Source organism: Centruroides vittatus, unplaced genomic scaffold (genome assembly GCF_030686945.1).
Source record: "Centruroides vittatus isolate TY-2023 unplaced genomic scaffold, ASM3068694v2 contig_4, whole genome shotgun sequence".
NCBI lineage: Eukaryota > Metazoa > Arthropoda > Arachnida > Scorpiones > Buthidae > Centruroides > Centruroides vittatus.
In genome coordinates, this window is record NW_027122214.1 from 2,529,421 (window position 1) to 2,551,566 (window position 22,146).

General features: G+C 25.4%; 1 protein-coding gene across 1 annotated transcript in view; it reads right to left on the reverse strand.

The window, feature by feature from the left end:
• rad50 (DNA repair protein rad50) overlaps positions 1-22,146 on the reverse strand; it is a 57,290-nt gene that overhangs the window by 24,878 nt on the left and 10,266 nt on the right. The window contains exons 5-19 of the mRNA XM_067271485.1: positions 21,579-21,620; positions 20,891-20,964; positions 19,428-19,533; positions 15,975-16,043; positions 12,143-12,232; positions 11,999-12,059; positions 11,723-11,877; positions 9,625-9,726; positions 6,932-7,108; positions 5,418-5,522; positions 3,874-3,975; positions 1,512-1,621; positions 1,344-1,442; positions 951-1,037; positions 770-862 (exon numbers count right to left, since the gene is read on the reverse strand). Coding sequence (XP_067127586.1) covers positions 770-862; positions 951-1,037; positions 1,344-1,442; positions 1,512-1,621; positions 3,874-3,975; positions 5,418-5,522; positions 6,932-7,108; positions 9,625-9,726; positions 11,723-11,877; positions 11,999-12,059; positions 12,143-12,232; positions 15,975-16,043; positions 19,428-19,533; positions 20,891-20,964; positions 21,579-21,620 — 1,472 coding nt within the window. The remainder of the gene's footprint in view (positions 1-769; positions 863-950; positions 1,038-1,343; positions 1,443-1,511; positions 1,622-3,873; positions 3,976-5,417; positions 5,523-6,931; positions 7,109-9,624; positions 9,727-11,722; positions 11,878-11,998; positions 12,060-12,142; positions 12,233-15,974; positions 16,044-19,427; positions 19,534-20,890; positions 20,965-21,578; positions 21,621-22,146) is intronic.

Below are 22,146 nucleotides of genomic sequence, written 5' to 3' on the forward strand. Positions count from 1 at the left end.
ATTCTTAAACACACTTGGTATGTTTTATCGGACTGAAATTATGACCCCGCAGATAATGACACTCGGTTATAATGTCAAAAAATTGCCGGTCCCATGGATGACGTTATAAACGGGTTAAACTGTATTTGCAAAATTATTAATAGTGAAAATTATTCAAATAATGAAAAATACCAATAATATCATAACAGAGAGCTTTTTAATATTTCACATTTTGCAAACATAATGAACATAATTAGCATGTTCTAGATAAATAAAATTGTCTCAAAACATATATCTACACTTAATCAAATTTTTATAAAATTATTTTCAAATAAAACATATTTAAAAAGTTGTTTACAACTTTAACTTCTGAGGTTTTAAGTATTAAATTTTCACCTTTGTTCTTAATAATAGAATTAATTAGTGAAGAAAAATTAAAATAAATATAAAATGTTTTTATGATTAAAAAGTCTATATATACCTGTAAAAAGTACTGATATTATAATGTAGATAACTATGTAGTGTCTAATAGACTTTTACTAAATAAATAAGTTGTATGCAGTATATTATGATAATTTAGACTTATACTAATTGAGTATCAAATGCATTTATCATTGTAAAAAGGTCTTCAAATGGAAAATTGTCTATGCTTACAATTTAAAATGATAGACTACGTTATAATTTGTAGTGTATAGTAATGAGTAACAAAGAGTTTATTAAAAAGTTTAGTTGCTTGTTATAGGCTTTCCTAAAACTTTGAATGTAGACACAATATGATTTATGTACTTACAAAAGATGTTTTCTTGTTGTTTCTAATGCAGATAAATTCAACTTTTTCTTCTGCATAATTCCATTTTTACTTTGAATCTCACTTGTTAAATCACTAAATTTTAATTTTAAAAAATTTACTTGTAATTTTTTAATAAATTCAATCACTTTTCTATAATTTAATTAATATTATATTTAAATACCTGATAAATTTTTCTAAATGTTGATGGATTTTTTCACTTGGAATCATTCCTAAGAGATGTGTAATAGTACCTGAATGTTCTGCTTTACTGAAAAAAATAGAGTAAAATAATAATTTTTTTATTTTTATTTTTTATAGTTAAATCATCAAAGAATCATTAAAGAATAAAGAACTGCAATTTTTATTCAATGAAAGCATTATTTTGAATTGAGCAACAGAAATGCCATATTAATGTTACAGCTGAAAACATTGAATACATGGCAATATAAGACAAAAACTGAATTATTAAATTGATACATATTATAATCATATATTTTCTTTATTACAGTGTTTTTACTTTAGTTATAATGACAAGTCATTATTAATTTTTATATATTAAAATGTAATTCCTTACATTTTGTTTATTGTATCTTCTTTACGTTTCTTATCCTTTGTTAGAAGTTCTATTTCAGCTCTTACTTTGTGCTGTTTTTGCAATTTATTCATTTCAGCACTATAAAATACAAAATTAATTTAACAATGAAAAGATGACTGCAAACTCATTACATTAATGTACACTTACTTCAACTTGTTTAACTCAACTTCGTGATTATTTTTTTCTGTCTTTTTCTCATCAATTTTTTTACGGAAATTTTCGACACCTACTGATTCCATTTCCTTCAGTTTGTTATCCTTTTTAATTGACAAAAGTATTAAATTGGATCAATAAGAAAAATTTCTCTTATATATTTTATAAAATTTTTAAATGTCTTAAGTGAGTTATTATTTTTTGAAGAAACAACTTTTTAATTTTCAGAATGACACTGCTGATTATTCAATAAAGAATAAAAAATGAATTTTAGGAAAATAATAAAAAGTGATTGTTTTTAAAAATAATGTGTAGGAGGAATGATGAATTTCCAACTGTATTCAGAAAAAAAAGTGTTCTTATTTTAATTGTTTTTTGCTTTTAATACCCTTTATTTAAAATTTATTATTAAGTGATTTAATTATTCAGAATTATTTCATTGCCTATGACACTAAAACATTTATTGCACTATATATATTTTAAATATGTAATTCAAACATATAATCTAATGTTCTGATGATTAAATCTCTTATAATTTAACTTTCTACTTCTATTCTGTTTTTAAAATATCAATATACAACTTTATTTTATCCAGATGCATTTTGGAAATTACAATATTTGTAATTTCCAAAATACATCTGGAAAGTTGTTGATAGGCTAGTATTTTTGGAATCTGGGAATGTGATAATTCCTAGAGAATAATGGTGTTTGAACTGGTTACATATTGATATTTAATTCTCTTCTTTCTGTCTAAAGAAGCATGTGTTGCTTTGATGAAAAATGTTTAATTAAAAAAGTATTTATTTGTAATTATAAATTTTGCAATGTCGATAAAATGTTATTTTTTTAACTTCTTAAATGTATATAGCTAAATATTCAATTGAAAGTGTCAGCAGGTTTAATACACATTCAATAATTATCCCAAGTACTACTTTTCATGAAAGATAAACTTGTGAATTATTTTTTATATTTGCTACTTATATATTACTAAATTTGGGAGAAACTTTTTTTGTGTTAGTTCTTGTTAAAGAAAATAGACTTAAAATAAGACATTTTGTAAAATAAAATATTTTAAAAATATGTAATTAAAATATTTCTTCAATAAAGTTAAAAATATTACAGAAGACTACATTATAAAAGATGGACAAAACTTTATATCATGGAAGTGAAATTCCACTCATACAAGCATTTACAGAAACCTACATTTGTAAAGATGAAATAAATAAAAACTGAATGCTTTTATTTATAAGATTAAAAGCATTTTATAAATATAATTTTTTTTGTCTTCAGTTAAGAAAACATTAATTTTATATTACTTTGTTATTATTTAAGTATATATTATATCATCAAATGCTACATAAAATAAATCAGTCAATTAACTAGAGAAGGATGTGTGGTGACTTGTGGCTATCTGATATTGGGGTGCTGAGCAGCTATGATTACTTTACATAACAAATTACAAACTATATATAGTATATATATATATACATACATACATACTGGTTCAAACACAATTTGTTTTTATTTAAAAATAATTTATATTCCGAATGAGTTTCAATATCAAATATTGGAAATATATTAATGTTGAAACTCATTGGAAATATGCAAATTTCATAAATTAGCTTCATATGACTGATAATACATAAATTCAAAATAGGACAATTAATAAATATTTTCACTTATTACACTCAAACGTCTTCAGAATGTTATGAAACTTCAATTTTAACTAAATTTAAAAAATACATAGTTTAAACATGCCTTTATAATATATTCCAGTGTTAAAATATACTTTTAATTTAATTAAAATATATTCAAGATTCAAAATTTTTGTTTTTTTCATATTAATATTTATAGGTCATGGGAACTCTGCACCTCTGTTCTGATCAGCAACTAATTCTTTGCTCTGTGCTCTCTTGAAACAGTACTGCTAAATAGTACAGTGTCATCTAAAGCATTTCATCATATCATGAGTTGTGAAAGCCAAACGTGCTGGACTGATCTCTGAGTGGGAGATGATACTGCATTGTTTAACAGTGCAGTTGCAGGAGGATGCAACAATCTTAATAGGAATCATTTGTATTCCATATACTGTTTTTATTGCCTTATTTTGATTTAAAAAAATTAATTTTAATCATGTATAATAATTTATATAAGTATTATATAATAAAAATTGACAGATTATTTTGTGTTCTTATTTTTCTTTGGAAATGCGTAGTTCAGCAAGGCTTACCATGAGCCACCACTAAATATAATATCACAGGATAACAAAACTATTAAACATATTGCATAAATAATGAAATCAATAAATAATTTTAGATTTTTCTCTAAACATTAAAAAACAATTAACATAATTTACCATTTCCTGTATATCATGGTCCAAATCATCTTTTTTATTAACAAGTGTACTGGCATGATTAAGTTCTGCTGTAATTGAAGAAATTTTTTCCTTGTTTTTAAACTAAAACAAATAATAAGTAAATGATTAAATATAATGATATCTGATCAATAATAATTTCTTAATTCTACTACAGTTCAATTTTTATTTATTACAGAAAAGTTTTAATAGGTGCAAAAGATTTTTTATTGCACTGAAGAGGCTTTAATTGTCCTCATGATGTACATGTACTTTAATATGTATGATAAAAATAATAATAAAGCTCTTATTCTCTTATTTTAATTCTGATTTCTATGTATCTTCATTAATTATTTTAATAATTTAACTGTTTTTTTTTTTTTTTTTAAATATCAATGAAGAACAACAATTATTAAAATTATTTTTAAAATGGCAACTTTGACTCTGAATCATCAATCATCAATTCCATATTATATATTATAAATGTATAAATCTTGAATTTTCATTTATAGGTAATATTCATGTTTTAGTTTCTTATCCTTTAATTAGTTAGCTGTAATTAATTTCTTCTAGTGAACAATAGTCCTAGCCAAAAATATGATTATAATATATTAAATAAATTTCTAGTAAATCAAAAGAAAATAACTGAAATTTTGAAGTAGCCACATACTGGACGGGAAGCATAATGAAAGTAAGAATAAGAACAAAAATTAATGAAAATATGCTTTGAACTATCAGTAAATTATTTATGAATGTAATACTGTTACTTCTACTGTTCGAATTTCTGTACTGTGAATCTTGAACATACCATGTGATATTCTCACTCTGTGCAACAAGTTGTCAACTTCTGTTATATAGATAAATTGTAATATTCTTTTCTTTTGTTTCTTTTAATCTTGTAGAAAACACTTGATATTTGTAAAAATAAACATATATGTCTTTTGAAAGATTAAAAAAGAAAATTTTTTTCACTTTTCTTTCATTGCAACCTATGGCACAGAGTGACTACTAATATTATATTCCAGACTCACAGTACAGAAAAAAAGGAAAAATTGAGCAATAAAAAACACTTAAATATTATATTCCTAATTAATTTACTAACAGTCAAAACATATTTTCATTAATTTTTGTTCTTATTCTTATTTTCATTGTGCTTCCCACCCAATATATGACTTTAAAAATTCAACTTATTGTGTTTTGATTCACTAGAAATTTATTTAAAATATTACCTATAGACAAAAATTCACACTTATACATTCACAATGTACAATATGGGATTGCATTCTTTCATTGTAATTTATTATATTAATATCATTGATTGATCTGGTTTTGGTTATAGCATGGTCTACATATACATAAAATTTAATGACAAATTAAATATTAATCTATAAAATACACTTTTTAATATTGATATACATCATTCAATATAAACAATAGACAATTTGTTACAATCAAACCATTGCATGACATGCATCATGTAATGATTTGATTCATAATTTTCAATTTTGAAAACATTCTAAACATACATTACACATTTAAAAACTTACTACTGAATCAGAATTGATTTTGCAAGAATGATCCAATTCAGTCTTTTTATCTCTGAAAGTATCCAATTGATTCTGTACATCATTTTCCACTTTTTCATGTTTTTCCTAAAATTAAATAAAAAATAATTATATCCAATGCTTAAACTAAAATTTTATTTAAAACTATTAATGTGATAACTAAAATTATAAGTACATGATGTGCTTATTAGCTTGTAAAGAAGCTGTCTAATAGATACTTATATTTAGCACACAATAAGCATTAAATAGAAATAAGTACTACATTTTTGATTTGTAAGTCCATTAGGCCAGGAACACACGTGCGTAAAATTCGGCATAAAATCTAACATAAAACAGGAAGCTAAAAAATTTTTCTGAAATTTTGGCTGAAAAATAACTGAAAAAAGAGTACAGCATATCTCTACCTTTTATGTGTGTAAAATTTTTACAACAAAATTCCTCCAATAAAGAGAAGTCTTCTTGTAATATCAAAGTAAACATGTGGTTTTTATTCTAATACTGGCATCAATGGCAGTTAGCTCTACAATTGTGATGGTTTCCAAAAAATGAAAAATAAATGAAATAGAAAACTTTATTGAATCCGTTCAACCACATTGTTTAAAACAGTAACAATGTTGATGGATGGCTATAGGTGCAAAATTTCAAATAACAGGTAGGTCTAGTAGAATCAATATATAGTATTTAGATCACACGTTCTTTATTTCAATTCGGAATACAAGCCTATAAATTTAAATTTTCTAAATTATAGCAGAGGCAGCAGAGAAAAAATAGAAGGTACAAAGGGATAGATATATGAGAGAAAAAAAATTAATAAAATTAACACTGTTAGTGGCAGTGGCATTTCCTATTCAGCCAGAATTTTTATGTATGTGCTCTGGCATAAAAGCATAAAACAGAAATTGAACCAAAAGCTGATTTCTGATTCAGTTTTCTGCCACACAATTTTATGCATGTGTGTTCTTGGCCTTACAATTGATTATTGATGATTCTGTTTGGATTTTTGTATTAAATAAATATGAAATAATTTTCTAACTAAAAACGTTTTTGATTATGCTATTTTCATTGCAATTACTATGATTTCAAAGTCATAAATCTTAATAGCATACTTGAGAGAGAGATATCATGTAAACCATTTTAGCCTAAAATTTTTAAACCAAACAAATTGCCAAATATTATCAGATCTTTCCGAGTTATTTTAAGCCTAAAAATTAATTTATTTATTATATAATTTGGATTACGTACTGTGAATGCAAAAGTCACTCTCTTGTAAGCATTTTAAGCACTAGAATTAATTTTCAATTTAACTGATAATTCTAAAAGCATTGAGAAGAACGATTGCCCACAATAAAATAAGAGCTTGATAATACCTTCATTTTCAAAAATTGTTATTTTTTTACATTAATTTTGTTTTATATTAAATATCTAACAATCAAACAGAATTTATCATATCTTTCATTATAATGTACAGAAAAAAAATATTTGAATAAATTGTTTACTTTTATAGACTGTAAATTATCTTCTTCCTCTTTTATCTTTAACTTCACTTTCTGAAGAGCAGATGTAACTTCATATTCTGGTAGATTTTTTTTTAATGAAGCATCAATAGAAATGTTTAAATCTTCACAAAACTTAATTAGCAAATCATTTCTTTTCGAAACAGCTTCTACATATTGCTGCAAAAAAAATTATTCTTTATTAATAATTGTTCTAAATTAATAATTTAAAAAATTATAAATATGAAAATTAAATATCATCACCATATTCATTTTCATTTTCATATTAAGTGGTAACAAAAATATAACTATTAAACTATAATATAATATAACTATAACTATAAACAAAAATATAACTATCAAAAGAATATAAATGTTCTTTTGACATGAACATTGCATACTGAATCGGTTCAACTCAAAGATATTGAAATCAGAAAAATTTACAGAATTCTCTGTATTTTCATTACTTCTTGTTAAATAATTTATTAGTTCTTATTTAGAAATAATTAATCATAAAATTATTTTATCTTTACACAAATTGCCATTTTGTTCAATTCAGGTATTACAGCTTACAATAATGGGCTAAAAAATGGCTATAATAATAATAATAATAATAATAATTTACTAATAAATTTAACCCAAGTGGAAGATGTTAGATGCCATCTCGTGTTAAATTTAATAATTATAATTTAATTAAATAATTAAATCAACCCTATTATTTACTATGCAAGCCCTATCTGGAGTCTGGATTATTTATATAAACTCGAGTCCTTTCATATCTATTTCCTACGTAAATTATTCCATCTAGAAAGAACAATTTCTGGTTATGCTCTCTGACACAAAACAAATCGTATCTGGTCATTTCCCTTGCTGTTAAACGTATAATTAAATTTTATTATAGACTCAAATTCAAAAGTGACAATAATATAACTTTCTTACATCAAGAAACAACTTTCAAGCAGAGCAAAAATGTAAATTACAAGCAGCTATGGCAATACAAATTATGTAAAATTTTAAACTCATTTGGCATATCAGAACAATTATTTAAAGATATCATTCAGGATTGGAAATACAGTTATACTCTTCTGTTAAACTCTGCCATATCTCACTCTATAAATAAAGACCAACTCTCTTTAAACCATAGTAATTATCATCCCTGGTACATCAACTTATTTGAAATCCCGTCTTCCCAGCAATATATGTGGCAACCAATTGATTTGAACATGAAACGACTAATAATCCAGCTATGCCTTAACAAATATTCTCTCTTTGTCAATAATACCTACATAAACTTTTCAAATACCCATTGTTGTTTATGTCAATCCGAAGACTTCTCAGCATTCCACCTTCTAGAAACCTGTCAAGAACTTATAAATATGCGTGAACAATATGATATCATATGAATATATAACTGTAGATCTCCTCTTGAACTCAAAATAAATTTAAACTTTCTCAATAAAAAGGATCTATATAAAATTTATAATTACTTTTTTAAAATCATGGAAAAAATTGTAAAAAATTAAATAAATGTTATTAATAGTAAATAAAAATCATTATAAAACTTAACTATCCTAATACAGTATTTTTTTTACTTACTCTGTCTATAGGACATAAGGCAAAATGACTGTACGGTTCTGTTAAATTATGATTGTTTTATTATCAATATACAGTAGAGCATCGATTATCCGACTCAATTGGGGACTGAGGTTGGTCAAATAACTGAAAAAACGGATAACCGAAAAGTAAGAAAAAATACATTATTAGTACAGTGTATTAGTATATTAGCATATCCCATGTAATAAGCATATTAGTATATCGCTATTAACCTACTTCGCATTGAATTTTCATCGATGTTAAGCCTAACAAATGTTTTTTTTAAACAATAATCATCATTAAATTATTTCTTTATTTTGCACAAAATAAATACAGAAATAAAGCAAAAATAGAAAATTAAGCCTGGTTTAAATCCTGGCCTCCCTTTCATGGTCGAGCCAGTGTTTCCAGCTAAAACATGAAAAAATTTAACAAAAATAATATTAAAGTAGCCAAGACATAGCCAAATATTGTAGCGCCACATCACTAGTGGACATTTGAATTTGCCAACTAGAACGCGGTCGGTTAACCGATGTGACGGTTAATCGGGAATCGAATAATCGATGCTCTACTGTAATACTTTTGTAAACTAAAATTGTTAACCAATATCATCTATGTGTATCACCCCCCTGTAACAGGAAAATCTCTCCCTTTTGTTAATAAATTTGAATTGAATTGAATTGAAAATATAAATACTATCTACAATGTAAGAGTAAAAAAATATTGGATATTGTTTAACACTAAAAAGTTATATTTATATCAATGATAGAAAATTCTGATATTTTAATTGAAGTATTAGAATAATATTCATTGTATCGTTTTTAAATCACAAAATTAATTTGGAAGCACTTTTACTGCTGCTTGTCTTTATCTTTAAAACTATTAGTCATACTTCTGTCATTCATCAAAATCAATTTAAAATTAAATTTCTACTAAAATATTACAGAAAAAAATTATTAGTTTTAATTGTTAATAATTTATACTGATTTTGTGATTAAGTTTTTTATTTTATTATTGATACTATATATTGATATATATAAACTATATGTATGTACAGTACAAACATATTCACTTTCATTTTATTCAAAAAATAAAATTTTTACTTCATGTTCAGCATTCATTCTTCCTAATTTTTCTATTGAATCTGTTTGCATTTTCCTCCAACGATCACATTCTTTACTAGCATCGGATGAATCTTGCTGTAACTATATTGAAAAAAGTATCTGTATTAATTAAAAACTATTAAATTATAAAATATTTTGGTGAATATATGATGAATTAATATAATAATTATATTTTTAAAAATAAATAAATAATAATTATATAAATAAATATTGCAGGTTAAAGTCTCTTATTCTTTTTATTATCTATGAGCATTTTAAAACATTTGCAAAATTTTCATACTTAATAAAACAGAAATAATTTGTCATATATTGAGTATCTTTAAAAATTTTATTTTCAAATTTAATGATAAAAAATCTGAAATACATTAATTTAACACTTAATCTATATATATAAAATGACATGTCCTGACTGACTGATTCATCATTGCCCAGAGCAAACCACTAAACCTAAAGAAGTGAAATTTGGTATTGAGTTAGGGTATGTCATGAGAATGCACACTACAAAGGGATTTTTTGGAAAGTCCCCCCTGCAGGGGAGAGGGAGAGGATTAAGACTTAATCTGAAGAATGGCTTCTACTGTGCTATTTTAAATGCGATTTTTTTGTTTTTGATAGTAATAACTTAATTTCCAAATGTACAATATTTACGAAATCATACAAATCATTTGTCCTAGCAATGCCGGGCTCATTTGCTAGTGATTTATATATGAACAAAAATTATTACTGTATGCCTACACATTTAATAAATATTCTATATAATAAAGTAAAAAGTTTATATATACAGTATAAGTTGGCATAGTATATCAAAAATAAGTAAACAAAATCAAATAAAATTTAAAAATATTAAGAAATTTAAGTCTGGATAACATATTCAAATAAACTGTTTCTGAAAATTTCTTAAAATTCATGAAAAATTTCAGACAATGACAATTTTTACTTTGCCTATAATGGATTTTCAGTAAATACAAGTTATCATGAAATTAATCATCTCATTTCTGATGCTTATCAATTTTGAGCCAAGAAATAAAAATACAAATTACAAATTGCTATTAATTATTTTAAATATGTTTTTAAATCATCAAGTTTGGAATATTTTAAGAAATGGCCACTTTGATTGCATTTGCAAATTCTTGTTCTTTCATTAACATTTTCCATATATATAAACATCCCAAAGCATGATGTATTAATACTAAACCAAAGGATCACCATAATTAATCAGGCTATTTTTTGCTACTATTAATAATTAGAAATTAAATAATTTGGTATTAGAGATAGATGGTATCAAGATTTAAATATGTCTGGAAGTGAAGAATCTCTCAGAAATCTGGGTGGCATAAATGGCAGTGCACCACATGGTAAGCGAAGGTTGAAGGTTCAAATCCCAATCTGGGCCAATTCTTATCTTCCAGACTATTCTAAATTATTTAGTAAATATTAAATGATTATAATTATTAATTTCCATAAGAAAAGGTGCCAAATGTCCACCTCTAACACCAAATTACTTAACTTCTAATTATTAATAGCAGCAAATAATAGCCCGACTAATTAAGGCAATCATTTGGTTTAACATTTTCCATAATTCTGGTCAAAGTTTTACTCCAGATCAAAGCAATTTATTGGTCTATATTGTTTTTAAATAGTACAAAATTGGTAACTAATCTCCAAATTATTTGCTGAATTTTTTGTTTATTTTCAATGCTTGTTTTTATTTCAGAAAATCTTTTTCTCAAAACTATAAATCTATATGAGAACACTATTATATTCTATATACATTTAATCTAACTCTTCTGCATTTTTATAGTAGATATAAGAGTTAGATTCTCAATTCATAAAAACTCTACTGGACTATCTCGAAATAATACATGATTCTTTTTCGTTCCAAGATATTTGAGGATCTTAGATTTAAAAAAATTGTATGTGATGTATATTATTTTGTATGTCTTATCATTTTCTAATAATCTGCTAAAAAAAAGTCTGCTATTTATTAAAATTTTTTTTATTATATATTTTATGTAATAATAAATGTTATGGATTTAAAATTCTTTGGTTAATTAAATATATATTTAAAAATTTTTACCTTCTTTAATGAATCTTTCTTTTCCTGTAATTTTGTTTCAAATTCTTTTATTTTTAATTGTAGTTCATGCTTTGTACCTTGAAACAAATCTTTTATATTTTTCTGCAATTCATTTTTCTGTTTAGTAAGTTCATTTTTTATCCCTTCATGCTTGGCTAAAAAATTAGAAAGTATTTATAAAATGTAGAAAATAATTAAAAATAATTCTTTATATCATTCATTTATTAAAATGCAAAACTAATATTAGCTTCAATCAATAAAGAGAAATTTTGTTACCTTTTTCTTCTTTGATTTTATTAATGTTAGTTTCTTGTTTTATAACCATTTTTAAATCTTTCTATAAATGTCATAATTTAGAATATAAATAAGAAAAATAAATTATAAAAACTATCTTAAAATATATATGTATGTTTGATTTACTTCAACTGGCTTAAGACTCTCAGAAATATCCGCAATTTTATTTTTTGTAGCAAGAAGTCTTGTTTTTACATTCTCCAATTCAGTTTTCAACTTAAAAAATTAAAAAAAAAAAAAATTTAAGCATATAAAATATTTCAATTGATCTTATATTGAGTAAATAGTAATTATTAAAAATACTGATATTTAAAAGTATAAGATTAATCATTAATAAAAATATATAAATAAAACATTTGATTTTACTTAAATCATAATGCAATTTATAAAAAGGTACCTTATGTCAGAAAAATCTATTTTTGTTTTTAGAAAGTGTCTTATTCTACAAACTAATAGTAGTACATAAGAAAATGTTTATGGCTTAAAATGTTGCCAAATGTTACTAGAAACAATCTAAGTTCAATTTAAAGAATGCACTGTACTTAGATTGCACTCTTTGCTCTACAGCAAAATTTACTTTTCCATATTTAAGAACCTTTCCGTAGATTGCATCAAACATACAAAATTTTAAATATTGAATATCTAAAGATTATTCTTGTTTATTTTTATTATATTTATTTATAAATGTTTCACAAACATGTCTGAAACTCTTTTATTAAATTTTTCAATTTTAAAATATTTATATCATAAATATCTATACTCAGCTTTCTGGTGCTTATAAAAAATTAATAATTTGTCTGTTCTCTGTTCATAAATATTCAATAAGAAATACTGTACTTTCCTGAATATAAGTCAACTCCCAATTTTGGAATCTTTACTTTTTGAAAAAAAATTACATTGACCTTTTATTAATTTTATGTACATTGACCTTATATTAATTTTATTTGTATACAATTTTCATTAAAAAATTTGGAAAGTCATTGATTGAAAGAATACTTCATTGTTTTCATCTTCATCAGAACTTTCTATTGTCATCATTCCTGTTTCTTATTTCATTAGTTTGATTTGCAGATATTTCTAAATATAATCAACATAAATAAATTTTTAATTAGTTTTGTTGAAACCGTGTCTTCTATTCTTGTTTTGTTTGATGTCACAACTTGGTGAATTTAAAGACACTTGGCAAAATTCATCGATATTTATTTCTTAAGCTTTACAGAAACGCGTTTCGGGCTTTTGCTCCTCGTCAGTCTGTTACGTAATGAACACGTGTTGCATCTGGAGGACATCTGTCCGTAACCTTCCGCACAAAGTCATACACCCAGAATGCTGCACACAGCCATGCCTACGATTGTATAAATATACTTTTTAAGATTTTTTATTTTAGTAGTTGTAACCAGCTTTTATGGATTTCGATGCTAAGGTTCTTGTTGATATTATTTTTGTCGATCGTTATTTCGTAGCTTTCCTTAAATTTTCTTTTGTAGCAATTTTTTTCCTTGTGAACTATTTTAACATTAGTTTTATCTATGCCGCAGTTATGAGTTGTGCAATGATCGTAAAAAACAGAGATTAACCTACTATATTTTAGGTCTGCGATGTGTTCTTTTAATCTTGTTTCCAATATTCCTTTTGTTTCACCAATGTATACTTTTGGTGGGACACGTGTGCAAGGTATTTTGTAAATGACGTCAGTAGTGTTGTATTTGTCAGGTTGTTTATTTGCGCTAGGTTTAGTCTGCTGGATTCTTTTTTGTAGGTTTTTATAGGTTGGTGCCAGCTTTATATTCATTTTATCGAAACTTTTACTTATCTGTTCGAAGAAACCATGAATGTAGGGGAAGGGGATGTATCTTAAACTGCTTTTATCTTTTCTTTGATTATTTACCAGTCTTTTGTTGTAGATTTTACTTTCCCAGTTATTTATTATTCGTCGAGGGTAGCCATTTAATAGGAATTTAGTTCTTAGGTCGTTAAGATGTTTTTCCTTCTTCTGTAGTAAGCTTGTTCTGTTCACGATTTTTTAGCATCGAAATCCATAAAAGCTGGTTACAACTACTAAAATAAAAAATCTTAAAAAGTATATTTATACAATTGTAGGCATGGCTGTGTGCAGCGTTCTGGGTGTAAGACTTTGTGCGGAAGGTGACGGACAGATGTCCTCCAGATGCAACACATGTTCATTATGTAACAGACTGACGAGGAGCGAAAGCCCGAAACGTGTTTCTGTAAAGCTTATGAAATAAATATCGATGAATTTTGCCAAGTGTCTTTAAATTCACCAAGTTGTGACATCAAACAAAACAAAAAATTTTTAATTGTTTATGTAGTAATTTCAACTTCAGCACAAACTGAATTTAAATCATACCTAATGAACAATTATTTATTGTGACATCATCCCAATGCCTGACTGCAATTTTTAATCATATTTTTAATTTATTTAATTTAAAATATATCTTCTCCACCTCTAATTAGTAGTGGCTTGTGCTTGTACATCATACTTTTCCTTTAACAATAGAGTTGTGCTGGTCATCTATCTAACACTTTTCAAGAAAAAATTTTTGAATTGAAATAACAAAACTTGCAGTTTGCATTGAAAGTTCATATGTAGTTTATCAGGGCCTCCTGCTCCTAAAGTTTCCATATCCGGTCTCATCTTTCATCTATCTGACTCCATTCTTGAAATTAAGAAATGACAGACAGACAACAGATGGACAACAGTGGGAATTTACAAGTCTATAATTTTTTCAAATTGCAACCCAATTAATTGGACAATTCTACTCAAAAAGTTTGTTTTATAGAAAGAAATATAAGTTTCCAATGCATATAAGTAACAAACTGTAACTTACTGCTGCTTTTTTTTATCATTATCAATGAAAATAAAATTAATGGAACTAATACTAGGCACATAAAACATTGTTTCATGTGCCTAGTATTAGCTGCCCAGCATGTAAATCACGCAAGAAAAGTAAGCTTATTTGCATATTTCACATATATTCTGGAAAGTGTACTTCCAGTTTTATGACTATTGAAAAAGAAACTGAAACTTTGTTTTGATTTCACTTGTCTTATTTTTTATATAACTGTCTAAAGCATTTTTATAATGTCTAAAACATGTAATTATAAACTTATATATTCAATATGGTTATAATAGAAATTTATACTTTACAACAGAATAAATTTTGTGATAAATTTTTGACAAAATTCTCCCAATTTTTGATAATTGCTCATTTAGTAAAGACTTCTAGAAGAAAAATAAAAAACTTAACAAAATAAAATTTCTGTAAAAATTACCAAAACTGACTGATTCTGCTAAATTCAATAACAAACAATTGGCTTAGTTTGGTCAATCATTCAAAAGCAATCAATTATTTATAATTGCACTAAACATGGTCTGCAGATTGCAGCAGGACAAGTCCAAGTTAGCTGAATTTCAGCATCACTAAACAATCAATACACTAAATTTTAATATCACTTTAACTCTGTATAACATGTACCACAGTCAATACAGTTTTCTATGATATAAATCAAAGAAAACTGTATTGATTTGAATATAGGTTGGGAGCAATTTTTTGCCCCTTAAAAAAATGCCCTTTATCTAAAAGAAATTTGAGCAAAATTTTGCAAATATTTTAGGATTTTGTAAGCAAAGAAAGAATTAGTTTGGATTTTATTTTTGTACTAGTTATTTATCATTGGTAACTAAGAAATGAGTTTAGGTTGATAAATAACAATAAAATTTAATACATCTTAATATCATAATTAATGATCCTTAATAAGATTCTTATTTAGTTCTACTTAAATAAAAAATTCACATTAAATTTTCTATATTATACAAACTCGAATTTGAGAATGGATTACAGATATAATCCATTAGATCTGTAATCTGTGTGTGCTTTCTCATGCATAACAAAATATAGCTACATATCTACCACAAAACTAGAATAATTTTCAATACCTTATCAGATTCTTCTTTATTCTCTTTAAGATATTTTATTTCTGTTTTATATATATGTAAATTTTTTATCTAATAAAAAATAAATATCAGATTAAGAAATATAATTTTAAATGAATAAATTCAAATATAATTTATATATTAAGAGATTAATTCGTTAATCTTAATAAAATGTTTTAATATAAAAGTAAAACCCTAGAAAAATGAATAAACATTTTTCAAGGGAATTGAGAAAAATATCTTATAAGTGAGAAAAATGAACAAGTGAAACTACTTTTGAATTGCTTTCAGAGAAATGTAGTCATCGTGTGGTATGGCATGGCACAAATTAATGCTGTACAACTGAATTTATAAGTGTAATACTTAATAAAGAAATATTAATTTACTATATTTAATACATTTGAACATGTGAAAAAAAATAAAACCAGTATGAAATTAATTCATGTACTTTTAAAAAGTGACCAAGTTTTGTTTGTTTCTTAGTTTTTTTCAATAGACTTATCTCATACTGATACTGTATGTGACATCAATTTTCTCCTGCCAAAACTTCACTCATATGACAGAATGAAGAGTCATCCTAAAAGTTAGCTCAGACTGACCATGACTGACAATGAATAGTGAAAACAGATAAGAAAGTAATTTTTATTCACTCAGTAAAATTGATTCACACTACAAGATGTGAAAAGTGACAATTTTCAATGTCTTGGACTAGTGGAGTGATTTGCTACAAGGGAAAATTTATCAGAAATGACATCAAATGTTATGTATTATTCTCTCTGCTTTTTGCATTTGTTGGCAATTTGCTGTCATGTGGACTGTGGCAATGTGAAGTCAATACATAATTTTCTTTTTCAATTTTTTCAATCATTTAAAATTTTTCCACTTCAAAGTGAATAACACATAAGTGAAAAAACATGCCTTAGGGTACTGAAAAATATGACATATAAGTACGAAATCATACAAATGAAAAACATATAAATGGGATTCAACTGTATTATTAAACTCAAAAGTATTCAAACTATAGGAAAACATTATGGAATAAACCAAGCATATAATAGATAAATCACAAAATTATTGATTTTGTGACTGTTATATGTTGGCTCTGCAATGGCTATATCAGCAATGCTCTAGTCAGGATTGACACCAGCTGTGACTTTAGGCACACTGGAACCTTCTGAATAATTATATAATGCACTAGTGATCACATATGAGAGAACGAATAGGCTTGGGATGAAGGAGAGAGTCATGAGACATCGCATCAGAAATAATGCACTTCACTATTCATTTAACCACAGAACAAATATTTATTTTTCAAAAGACTAAAAATGACAAAGAAAAATAGAAATAGAGAGAGAGTCTAAACCTTTATGCATGTTTATATGAGAGAGAGTGCTTACAATTGCATATGCTGGTTGATAAATACCTGAATCTGTAATGTTCAACACTTGCTAGTCAGCTTCAAGAGGGAAGGTTTGTTTATGAGAAGTCTTGAATTCAAAGTTTACAATAGTAATATCCACAATGGGTTCCAATCAATTGTTTGTTAGTTTTGAGTGGCTAAGGTCCAGTGGAAAACAGTAGGAGCACAAAAAGATCGATGGTGAAGCGCAGTGGAGAGGAGTACACACTTCAAAAGCAGACAGGCAAACTCTCTTTGTGATCTTTCCCATTGCTTTTTATTTAGGATCTTCCCCCCTGCTATTCTAATGTCCAAATTTGGTAAGGTGATGCATGGAACTGGTGGTTAGTCCAATCCAATCCCTGATTTTTTATGAGATTTCCTTCAATAAATAATTTTTATCAGATGTGTCATTTATAACAGAAGTGTTATCGATGGGAAAATCTCACAAACTTCCCAGTATTTGTCAATGCAGGTTTAAATAAAATAATTTTCTTGATTTTCAAACAAAAAGTAAATAATTAAGATTGTCAAAATTACAAAAATACTAGCCAAGATTCTCACAATTTTCTATTTTTGAATAATTATATTCTATTATTTATTTAATTATTTTATTACAGCTTAAAGGCTGAGATGGATATAAAATATCATTAGTTCTATAAACAGCAAAACTAAATACTTATTTAATATGAGGCAGGGTCAAATAAGACCAGAAAATCAGTTTTATTTTCCAAATAACCAAAACAGTTTACTACAATATATTTTCTTTCCAACATAATTTTCTTCTCTGTCACATACTTCTAATAATCAACTAATGATTCAATACTTCATAAGAAAAACTCTTAATGACTTAAAACCATTTGTTACCGGCTGAACCTCCTCATCTGATTAGAAGAGTCATTAAGTTTTGTGTTCTTTAACAGATCATTAAGATGGAATTGTATAATTAGTAAATATACTGGATTTACCAGTTATACAGTAGTAAATATACTGGATGAGAGAAGACCTCAAAATGCAATTTCTGAATAGTTGTAACAGTTACATATGAGAACAATATCAGATGGTAACAAAATTCTTTGTTAATTTTTCTCACTTGACCAATTTTAATACAAAGCTAAAATTAGCAATATTTGCTAGATATAATCAGTCACTTTTATAACCACTTAAAAGGGGTTTTTTTGGATGAATAAACTGAAATGTTATGTCCTTCAAATCCAACAGGATTGTTACTGTAATTGATTTCAAAGAGTTTGAAATATCAGTATAGGCTCTGTCGCAGATTGTATCTTTACTGAAGAAGGATCGGCGAGAATTCCAATCCAAAATGCATTTAAATAAAATATCTGAGAATTAATCGTCTTCTGAGTGATTCTTGAACTCGGGTGAGTATCAGATTTAGACCTGATTACTACCATGATAAATATCTGCACATAATGCGGATGTGGTCACTTAGCATTATTTCTCCCCGTAGACCTTACTGGCATAGATGTCCCTACCAGGAGCTTTGTGCTCCAGCCTACATTGCTCTTTAGATTAGTAAAATTACTGGGCCCCCACCACAACCAGGTGGTGACCATGGGAGAGGGATTATTATTATTATATTTTATAAGAGCAAAAAATATTATTATTAGCAAATAACAAATGTACTCATTAGTCAGTAATAATGTTCTTTTTTTGGGAGCACTAGTAGCAATAAGTGTTATTATCTTCATGAATAGGAAATAAAAATCCTGTTTTGTCATGATAAAAAATAAATGCTGCTGTTTAATTTATAATGCCCCACAAGCTTTACCATAAAAATATAAGAAATAATTATAGTGCAAAAATAAACATAATCATGTATTGCACTTATAAAAGTAAAATTAAGCTACAACAACTTTTACACAGAAATGAAAATGTAACGGTAGATTATAAATACTTTAGACTCATAAAAATAGATCATACCCCTCCCCCTATAAGTTGGTCATGTATGAGATATGATATCAGATTTATTTAGCTTTTTAATATGCTTTATGGCATTAAGTATATATATAAAAGTTCTTGTAAGAAAAAAATACCTGTTCTGCTCTAATTTCTTTAATACTTTTCAGAGCTTTAATGTATCGAGTTGCTGCAAATATTTCATCAAATATTTCTTTGACTGCCTTTCCTTCACTCAATGGCCTAAAATAATAATTTTACTTAATTATTATTAAAAAATCTCATATTGTGAAATTTTAGAATTAAACAAAAAATTATCTTAGTGGAAAGAAAAATCAGTGTATGCTTTTAAAAAATGAAAGACAAAGAGACATATCTGTCCAAAACAGAGTATAATTATAGAATTGAAAAAGTCTTTTGAAAATTTTGAACACAAGAAAAAATATATCAATTTAGCTATTTGTAATTTTATTTTACAATATAAAATAACAAAATAGTATTAATTTATGTAATCTATATGATTATAGATCAATATAATTTGAAAACATTAAAAGTATATAAAAAATAACTTTAATTATTTTTATAATTAAACTATAGTCCAATCCTTATTGCTAAACATAAACATGATTTGCCATAGTCTAAAACTAATGTGGCATTTTATATTTATTAAAAATTGTAATATTATCATTTCAGTTTGAATTACAATTATATTGTCATTTGATATCAAGATTACTTTTTAATATATTTTTAAGTTCAGTTTAATACATCTTATTTTTATTAATTTCAATGTTCAGAAAAGATTCTATTACAATATAAAACATAAAATAAAGCTCAAACTTCTTATTTTACAAAAGTATTTTCTATAAATTCTGAAAAACATTCTCAAGATATTTTCTTATTTTCAGATGAAAACCAAATTGAAATCTTCAAATCCCTTCAAAATTTATCAAATATAACATTATACTGAGTTTTACTAATACTTTCAAGTTTTTAGCTTTTTGCCAATTTCACCAAGCCTAACTTTGAAATATATGGCTATATTTTTCTGTTTATTTATGTAATTAAATATACTTTTCAATTGGACATCTATATCCAAGACTATCTTATTTTAGTGTGTGAGACTAGCTTAAATTCATTAAAAATAAAATATATTAATCTTCTGAATTTTTGAAATTTCAGTATTATTTCTGTTTTTAGAGTTTGGTAAAATTTCATGAGGTATAAAACAATATAAATCTTTATTTTTACAATTAAATTTCATTATGTTTTCAAAATATTTAGACCGAATATTCCATAGTCTATAAAATGAAAAATATTCAGCAATTTCTATCTTGTATTATCATTATATCAAAATATGCTTTATTACATGGGAACTAATCATGCAACATATTAAAGATAGAAATTTTTTAAAATTTATTAATATCTTTAAAAATCTTAAATATTAAATTTAAAATTGACATAATGAAATTAGACTAAAATGTATAATAATCCAATGATACAAACACAGTTCATAACTTTAAAGCGTAGAAGATTCTCATTAATTACAATAAAAAAATTTGAAATTTTTAAAAAAATGTAACAATAATAAAATTTTAATTACCAGTTTGATTCTTCTTGATGACAAAATATTACATTATTCAAAACAGCTTCAGACACTCCTAATAAACTAATCATCTAAAAATAATTATAGAGATTTTAATAAAAATTTATAATTTCACTGGAATATCTTATCACATACTGAAGCATAAGAGAAAAATATTTAGTGTAACTTTTAATAACTTTTAATATATTTTCTAACATTTATAGCAGTAATAAGAATGTAAAAATAACCAAATCACTGAAAAGAAAATTATGTTATATCTATTATAAATAGCATAGTTAAAATGTCACCAATGTGGCTCTAGCCAAAGCTAATAATCGTTAAAAGGTACCACCAATTGTTAAAGGTACCAAAACATTTTTTATTTTATTTATTAAATCAATTTTAATTACATATAGTTCAAGAAAAATAAATTGAGACTTGATAGTTTTTGTGATATATAAAGGCACTTCTCACTTTCCACTATAAGTGTCAAATTTTGTTGCTATGTGACTGACAATTATATTAATTTTAAACAAATTTAAATATTATCATCTTTAAAATGTAAAAACTAAGAATTCAAATAGCAACATTAAATAACCATTATTAAGTTAACAAATTATACTTAGATCTATTTCAAGAAATCAGATATATTAAATTAAATAAATATAATTAAAATGCTAAAAATTGTGTAAAAATCATTCTGTACCTCTCTATCAAGATCTCCACATTTACAACTTAATGTAGTACTCTGAAAAAATGAAAATAAAAAATTGAATTTTTTAAATATATATAAAATTTATTAACAAATATAGTCATAATCAATGCAATTATAAGCTGAAAACATATATCAATTTTAAAATACTAATATTCATTCAAAGTAATGTATAAAGTTTTTATTGGTGACTAATGCAATTGTTTTTAGACCCCTTGCATTTATTATGCAAGCTTGTATTAAGTGAAAAAAGTTTACATTTTAATTGAAAATTTGATTAGACAAAAAACAGACAATATTTCTCTAAACTAATCAAGTTACTGATTACAGTTATTATAAACTAACCAAAACCTAATCATTTGATTAGTTATTCATAGTTGCATGATCTACATTCTAACTATTAAGGAACGATTTTAAAAAATTCATAAAATATTTCAAGTATACAACTGACAGTTATCTTCACTTAAATTTATATACAGTGGACCCCCAATATAACACGCATGTCGAGTGGGAAACAACACTCGCGTTATAAAGTGAACCGTGTTATACTGAGCGACACGGT